The sequence below is a fragment of the Ambystoma mexicanum genome, chromosome 9, assembly GCF_040938575.1.
Source record: "Ambystoma mexicanum isolate Mex_15411 chromosome 9, UKY_AmexF1_1, whole genome shotgun sequence".
NCBI classification, from domain to species: Eukaryota; Metazoa; Chordata; class Amphibia; order Caudata; family Ambystomatidae; genus Ambystoma; species Ambystoma mexicanum.
Genome location: NC_090931.1, coordinates 910,493,681 through 910,500,169, shown reverse-complemented (window position 1 = coordinate 910,500,169; position 6,489 = coordinate 910,493,681). Strand labels below are relative to the sequence as shown.

Here is a 6,489-nt window from a genome sequence, read left to right as displayed (position 1 = left end):
AGTCTGGAGTGGCATGCTCGTGGATATATAACGGGTCAGAAGGAGAGGGGCGAAACAATTTTTCCACTCAAGGGTTCACAGCCCTTGTAAGGGAAGGGGCCAGAAAGGATGGTGCGAGACGTTTTCTGATGGCATTTAACAAGGGGATAGCCTGACTTGTGGGAGGTTTCTCCTTCAGAATGTCTTCCACAAAGTCAGTATCTTGAACAGCTTCCTGCGTTGCAATTTGGAAATCTTCTGCAGCCCTTTTCAGGATTGCATTAAAAGTCATCTGATTATCAATAGGCGATACTTGTGACCTGTGGGGGTGAGGAGGGAGGATCCAGGCAAATTGTGTTTGGGTCAGGAGTATCAGTGGGGGAAAGCAAAGGTGCTTCATCTACAGGCTGATCTCAACCCCAATATGGGCACTGGTCAGTGTGTCCTGGCCAAAGGGATCGTCGTCCTGGCCATAGGGATCCTCGTAGACCTCTTTTGGTTCCGAGAGCTCAAATACTTCCTCCTGTGGGGTATGACTTAAAAGCATCTGCACCTTTGGCAAAGTAGGGCAGGTATCCTCCTCCCTAGGTATCTTAGGGGCTATAAACCTTACTGAGAAGTCCTCAAACTGTGATGCTTTATCCATATAGCTCTCAGACCTCATTCTGGTCCACAGAGATGAACCAGCGGGGTCAGGAGGGGGGGGGGGGGCTCCCCAGAAGGACAGGGGTCCTTAGAAGGAAGGGATCTGTCTCACAGAGTCTTAGAGAGGGGCTGTGACACTTCTGAATACTCCTCTCGACGAGAGGATGTGCTTCTTGGCCTATTTGCTGCTGAAACTATATTTGCAAGACTCTCGTGTGGTGGGTGAGATGGAGATTTCGACGAACCTACAGACATCGTAGTGGTTTTCGGCTCTGCTGAAACCTTTGGGGCTGAAGCACTGTTAGACAGCGCGTCAGCGCCCGTGTGATTTTTTGAAGAGACGCCCATATGGCTGGAATACCCGGACGCATGCTTGACGGGCCTGTTGGCGTCTGCTGCTTCCTCGACATATTCATAGAGTGAGCCGGTGGGGTTGAATGCTTAGCCTTCAACGGTGCAGGTGTGCCCCTGTCGCAGGGGTTTGACCTCCCCATAGCAGTGCCGGCTGCGTGCCTGTCGGGGCCGGGCCACTGGGAAACTTATGGTTCCACGAAAAGGTCTATTGCCTCCACATCGGAGCCATGGCTGCTGCTAGAATCCTCGCTGTCGGCTCTTACGTGGGAACCACACTCGGCCTTCATAGCATAGGCCGCCCACTGTATTGTCCGCCTATCCTTTAGCATCTTAAGATGGAAACGTTTGCAAGACTTGCAGGATCACGAGTGAGACACTTATTGCACTTGTTTTCCGTTACAGGACAAACAGAATTAAATGGAGTCCGCTCCATAGTAGAGGTAAAGGGCGGCAGCCCGACCAGAAAGAGAGGGGAAAAGGAAATGCATTCTCAGAGAATCAAACCCCGGTGTCCCACTCTCCCTGCTGTATAGGCATGGCCGGAGGGCCGAGTCCACTCGGTCGACAGCGTCGACCGATAAACCAGTCGCCGAAAGTCGTAAACGTCTTCGGCGAAGGGGTCCACGAAGCAGCCATTGAAGATAAGTTGAAGACTATACGACCACCAGTTGTGGGACCAAGAAATTATGAAATAGCAATAAGACTCTTTCGAACTCTGCATAAGGCGACCAACTAATTGGGTGGAAAAAAACAATCTGGGGGACCTCGACGCGTGAGGGATTTTGGGTACACTACAAGTCACGTTGGGGATAGTGTTGGACGTCCCCTTTCGATTCTCAAAAGAAAGATGCAATACTCTGCATGTGACTAAGCAGATTAACAAGCATCAGAAACTCCCCTTCATTTTGAGACCACCTCCTACAAAAAACACAAAACCTTAAGCCACTACAGTCAGCAGTAATTAAACTATGCCTTAATGTGTAAAAGGATGTATGTAATTATATGAATTTAACCCTTGATGCTCAGTGGTGGCGTTACTTATACAGTAAGAAAAATATAACATCACTGTTGCAGTGAACAGAGACCTTGTGCAAGGCACATTTTAGGCAGTAATCTCTACTGTGTACAGAGTACTCCCTCTGTCGGTAGATCGACATATATGCACACTCATAAGGCCATACGTATCAACACTTTTAGTCAGTTTTAGAAGTTATTCAAACATCTAAGTGGACTATCCAGAGTATTCTTAAGTACTGTATTGAATCTTTATTTTTGGTTCACATATTTACTTTTGGCTCAGTGTAACGACTTCCATACTTGTGGACGAAAAAGGGACCAAAATAAGAAAAACCTTCAACCTACACATGTTTTGTTACATGTAGGGATAGTGAGGAAATGTTATTTTCAAAAGTTCTGACTGTACATTTTATAGGTGGAAAAATATAACAGCAATGACAAAGAAACATTTCCACCACAATCCATTCCAATCATTTTACGGAATGTTGAAGGTGGGATGGGGGAGGGGGGCGCGAATTCGGTGGAATCTGGATGCATGTGACCACATCCCTTCATTGTAGACCTTGAGCAATATGAAGTGCAGCCGCTGCAGTTCAGAGAGCACTGCCACTGTGCAATGTAAAGATGACCTCCTGCAGTGAATGGGGACTTTGCAATGCACAAAATAAAGTTGATCTTCTGCAGTGTGTAGGCACCTCCCACTGGTCAATATTAAGATAATGCCCCATTGTAAAATATAAAGACTATCCTCCTCAAAGCAGACATCTCTCACTGCTCTCTCACTGCTCAATACCATCCCATAGAGTTAGCTGTAGAGTAGTAGCATCTCCAGACATAATGCCTAGTTAGAAATGAAAAAATATAATTGCTGTTACGTGCAATCTTTCTGGACATATATGCTCCATAAAACGATGACAAACTAAAGAAATCTTGTAAAGAATGTTGCTACTATTCCATTAAAGCTACAGCAGAGCTGGCGAGAAGTGCAGATAGTTGGTGCTTACACCAGTACACTTAAAATGCTGTGGTACAGACAACTAGGCCCCACTGTGATCTAGGGACACGGTCCTTTCCATGGTTCATCTGTTTTGAAAAGTTACTGGACTCAGGGCAGGAGTCTGAAAAATCCTTTGCACAGATGGTTATCCGATGGGACAATGCGTTAGTCTTCACACTGGCTAAGTGCTGGAAGTCCCTTCAGGGAGCATGTTGTGCCTGCTGGTCTCCTTGGCGGTTTGATCTCTGGTCAAGGACGATATCTGGCTGATGGATCTCCATATGAGGACAGGCTTTTGCCAGTTGATCTCACTGGCTGCTGAAACCCAACACGAGGAGAGGCACTCCATTGCCCAGGTAGCATACTTACTAGCTGGTCTTTTCTTGATCAGCCAATCCAGCACAATTAAGGCAAGCTCACGCGAGAGGAAGGTCCCTCTTGGAGACCATGCCTGTTGGTGTCTCGTCCACTGGGCAACAGAGTACCTTAGAAGATTTCAACTGATCCTGCAGGTCTCGGTCTTGTATCTCCTGACGTTTATGTCTATAAATCACATAACATGATGCTCCCAAGTATACCACTGCCAGCAGTGAAAAGTATGCAAAGTACACGTAAAACTAGAAGGAAACAAAACACAACATTAGAGAAGCCCTTCAGGGTGACCACACATGTGCTAAAAGCTTCAAATAATATTCCCAACTCAGAATAGGAACTCAATTCTGGACCACAGGATCTCGGCCCTGGAATGCAGCTCAACCCGATACTCTGTATCAAGCTACCATGTGAGATGTGTAGGAGTTTGATTGGGAAACTGCAGTCATGAAGAGCTTTTCAGAGCGTGGATGGCCATCTATCTCTTTTGGCCAAATGATAAAACTATATTTGTTCACAGGATTAGTTGACATTTGTAATGCCCAACTACTCATGCGGCAAATATACACATTTGTAATGTTGAAAAGATCTGTAAATTCAATCAGGATCTATTTTCAACGTATACCTCTTATTAATTTGTTTGAAACTCCACAGATGACCTAATCATTAAACAATGCTGGAAATGTTCAATACGGGATGAGATTGACTTGTACCGGGTTGATATAACAAGAGAAGGCTTCATGTTTTGTGGCAGATTCAGGGAAACCAGAGAAAGGATGGGGGGGCATTTTGAATTAGCTAGTGAATGCTGTTGCCCGCCACACTTGACCAGATTTCTATCCAAAAGGTTATTGTGAACCTCTCTGAAATCAATCACCTTTAGGAGAGAATACATGCCCTGGCAGAAGTGTATAGTTAACTAGCAACATCAGCCCAAAAGAAAAGGCACTGGATTTTCCAATTCCTTGCTGTGCCTCATCAAATCTTCATTTGCATCATCTCCTCTCTTCAAAGTTACCATTGTCTGCTCTCTAGCACCATGCAAACTCTCACAATTCCACTTCACTCATTAATATGTCCTCTGTGGCAGCTGTTACCTTTGCATCTTTCAGTATACAAAACATGCAAAAACAAAGTAATTGCTCTCAGTTTCACCAAAACGACTTGCTACCATGTCTCCAACTTCACAACATCTACACAACAAAATCACCTGCAGTCCATCCTCAACAACCTCTCTACCACCTGTGCAGCTGCCAATCACAATACACCTCAAAACGCCATGTTCACCTTGGGTATCCCAAAGCATGCCTTCACATTGCTCTCCTCCTAGTTCACTGACTGGTCGTACTCAGTCATGATGCATGGTCAACTATATCCTAACTCTCGTATAAGGTGGGAAACCCTCAGGGAACTGTGTTCACCCTGCTCCTTTCCACTTCCACTGTGTATAACAACCACGTCTTTCCGAATTTCCTACCACCTATTCACGGATGACACCCACATCTTTGCCCGCTTTCAATTTCCCACTGATTCACTCCAACTAAGCAATAAAGAATGTCTCCAAGTCATGCACTACAGGACAGGTAGCAACTGCATATCGTTAAATTCATCAAATACTTCCGTCATCTACTTTCGCCCTTATCAACTGTCCCTGGAACCAACACGTCTTCAGTTTCCTTTAATCTATTTTCCCTTAACACTGTGTCTTTAATCTTGGTGCCCACTATGACAATGATTTGAGTCTTCCCATTTGTCACCTCAATTTGAGATCAACAGTGGGGACATCCACAAAATGCCTCATCTCACCTTACATGCTGTCAAAATCCATAATGCGCTATTATACTCCAAAACGGATTGTTCAATTAGACTTCTACTTAACCCACAGCTTGCTACTCCTTCTAGAAAATTCTAAAATCTGCTACCTGGATAACCACTTGCAACACCAGCCAGTCCCCTAGCATTTGACACCAAGTCGGATACTCACCAACCTCACAATATCACTGCATAAGTACCTGACTCAGGTCTTTAAACCCAAGAGCAGCCTGCCATTCCTCACTAACTTGCAGTGATAGTATCCTAATACATCGACACAGCCATTTTAGATGCCAAACCTTTCAACGATTGCATGCCCCCATACACCTCTGTACCACACCCAAATACAGGACACTATCTTTATACCCTACACTCTAACGCTATTCAACTTGACTGGCAGGAATCGCCTGCCCTCACTACCTTAAAGAGGGACCACTTAACCTACCTGCCAAGAACACTCTAAGAGCATGTCAGACAACTGAGGGCACCAGTCACGCGTATTGTGTTCTAGGCAACCCGGGACTTACTAAGCCTTCAAACAGAGTCTCTCATATGTGATATCCCCCATTGTTTAGGGGATCATACTCTTTAGGTTTACACTTCACACCTCCTGCCAGGTTATCAAATACAGAAAGCTGCTACTAACTTCTATGAACAGCATTTCTGTACAAAGCTACCACTGCATCTAAATCAATATAAACTATCTTACATATGGTGCATAATTTGGGTGGGCTTCGAACATACGTAGCTTTCTTTAAATGCTCCATGACTGGTTCTTTTATTTTGTTTTTAGCTTCCCACAGAACACATTTTAAAAGGGAACATACGTCTCAGGCCCATTCATGCTAAAAGGTTGTTGGGAAGCAGAAAGAAAGCTTGTAGAAATGTAACTGAGTTTTGCCAATAAGTGAGGGAGGGTTTTGAGGGGTAGGGATCCTCAGAAGTAAGACCTACATACAGCAATGTCAAGGAACCTCAATTGCAACCAACACAGGCCCTACTCTTCCAGTACTGAGACCCTCACATACCACTGACAATGTATCTAATTTCGGAGCTGAACCAACCTCTAGAATTCCAACACGAGATCTAAGAATCACCACCCATGGCCGGGTTCTGCAACCTATGGCTCGCCAGATGTTTTGGACTACAACTCTCATGATCCTTCATCAATGACTATGCTGGCTAGGACTTATGGGGGTTGTAGTCCAACACATCTGGAGAGCCAAAGGTTGCAGACCACTGACCTATGGAATCTTAAAAGGTTGCTTCAGCCAACCTTCGTATTTGTGTACACCTAACTGATATATGGCTCT

At 45.0% G+C, this 6,489-nt stretch overlaps 1 protein-coding gene across 7 annotated transcripts in view; it reads right to left on the bottom strand.

The window, feature by feature from the left end:
- Positions 1-2,219: 2,219 nt before the first annotated feature.
- Positions 2,220-6,489, bottom strand: part of SLC19A1 (solute carrier family 19 member 1) — a 405,409-nt gene continuing 401,139 nt past the window's right edge. For all 7 annotated transcript variants that reach the window (XM_069616071.1, XM_069616069.1, XM_069616066.1 and 4 more), the window contains exon 6: positions 2,220-3,609. In XM_069616071.1, coding sequence (XP_069472172.1) covers positions 3,409-3,609 — 201 coding nt within the window. In that variant the 3' untranslated portion in view covers positions 2,220-3,408. The remainder of the gene's footprint in view (positions 3,610-6,489) is intronic.